The sequence below is a fragment of the Mandrillus leucophaeus genome, unplaced genomic scaffold (assembly GCF_000951045.1).
Source record: "Mandrillus leucophaeus isolate KB7577 unplaced genomic scaffold, Mleu.le_1.0 Scaffold826, whole genome shotgun sequence".
NCBI classification, from domain to species: Eukaryota; Metazoa; Chordata; class Mammalia; order Primates; family Cercopithecidae; genus Mandrillus; species Mandrillus leucophaeus.
Genome location: NW_012108986.1, coordinates 794,519 through 795,930, shown reverse-complemented (window position 1 = coordinate 795,930; position 1,412 = coordinate 794,519). Strand labels below are relative to the sequence as shown.

Genomic DNA, 1,412 nt, shown 5'->3' with positions numbered 1-1,412 from the left:
AGGTTGCAGTGAGCTGAGATCACATCATTGATTGCCCTCCAGCCTGGGCAACAGGAGCGAAACTCCATCTCAAAAAAAAAAAAAAAAAAAAAAAACCACACACAAATGAACTGTGTAATCGAACACATTGGTTTGGTAAAGGGAAGAGTTGTAATTTTTTTTTTGCTTTTTTTTTTAAATCTAGGAGAAATAACAGCTGATAAGAATAATTTAGTGGAGAAATAAAACCTGATAATGCAAGACAAAGGTGGTAACTGTTGGAGCAATTAAGTAGAAAAGTGGTGGTAGGAATCGAATGTACCAGCAGAGGGAGCAGACTTTGATAATAACAATGACAGTTCATCTACAGGAACAGGAGGGAGGAGAGGTGGTAGGAGATGCACAGATATGGTGGTACAAATTTGCAAAAGACCTTTTATGATTGCTTCTACTTTCTTAGTTATGCAAAGACATTACACCTTAGAGTAAGAATGAAGGAGACATCTGTCAACTGCTTAATTAAGGTATCTTTAAATCTGGAAAATCATTTCACTGACCATCTCATTGCAGCAGTGTCATGTGGCAGTTAAGAGCACAGAGTTAAGAGACAGACTGACTGTCATAGTTAGAAACCAGCTCCATTACTTGACTTATAACTTTGCACAGTTAGTTACACTCCCTGTACCTCTCCTCACTTGGTAAAGGGAAAAATAATAGTATCTACCTCAAGGGGTTATTGGAAGATAAAATGAGTTAATACCTATGAAGTACTTAGAACAATACTTGGCATATAGTAATCACTACATAAATAGTTGCCATTGCTATTATTAAGGAATGACATGCTGCAAATCCATTGTCAAATGAGAGCAAAGACAGCTATACTAACGTATCACTTGTGTAGGTTTTCTTGAACCAAAAAGTAAAATATTTTTCTAAACTTGAGGATAAGTTAGAGACTAACTCTCATGTGCTCACTAAGCAACATTTAAAGGAGAACTTCAAGTTTTCACTCACACAGATGACTTCCCATTGCGAGGATCTTTGAATGTTGTTGTTCTTGTGTTATGATCAACAAAGTACCTTACACCTTCACGAGTGTATCTGATTTCCCAGCCTTCTGGCAAGGGTTCTTCATTCTGTAAGCTAAAAGATAAAGTTAAAATCACAAGATGAATATTTTCTAGGTACTAAAAATATCTCATTCAAGGTTGGTTGATTCTACCTACAGATATATGCAAGATGATTTAAGGCTGCTGTATATACATACCCTTGAGTTCTTGGATCTTCCCATTGGGTTGTTTTTGTGTTGTGATTCACAAAGTAAACCCTGTCTGTTGAATCCACTCTTTTCTCTGAAATATAAAGTGACCATAATATTTAATAACTATTTGGGATCTATATATAAAATAAGGAATATATATAATTATATATTA

The 1,412-nt window shown here is 35.2% G+C and overlaps 1 protein-coding gene across 1 annotated transcript in view; it reads right to left on the bottom strand.

The window, feature by feature from the left end:
- The window catches only part of WWP1 (WW domain containing E3 ubiquitin protein ligase 1), a 104,681-nt gene that overhangs the window by 44,147 nt on the left and 59,122 nt on the right, over window positions 1-1,412 (bottom strand). Inside the window, 2 exon segments of the mRNA XM_011968056.1 lie at window positions 994-1,122; window positions 1,247-1,331. Coding sequence (XP_011823446.1) covers window positions 994-1,122; window positions 1,247-1,331 — 214 coding nt within the window.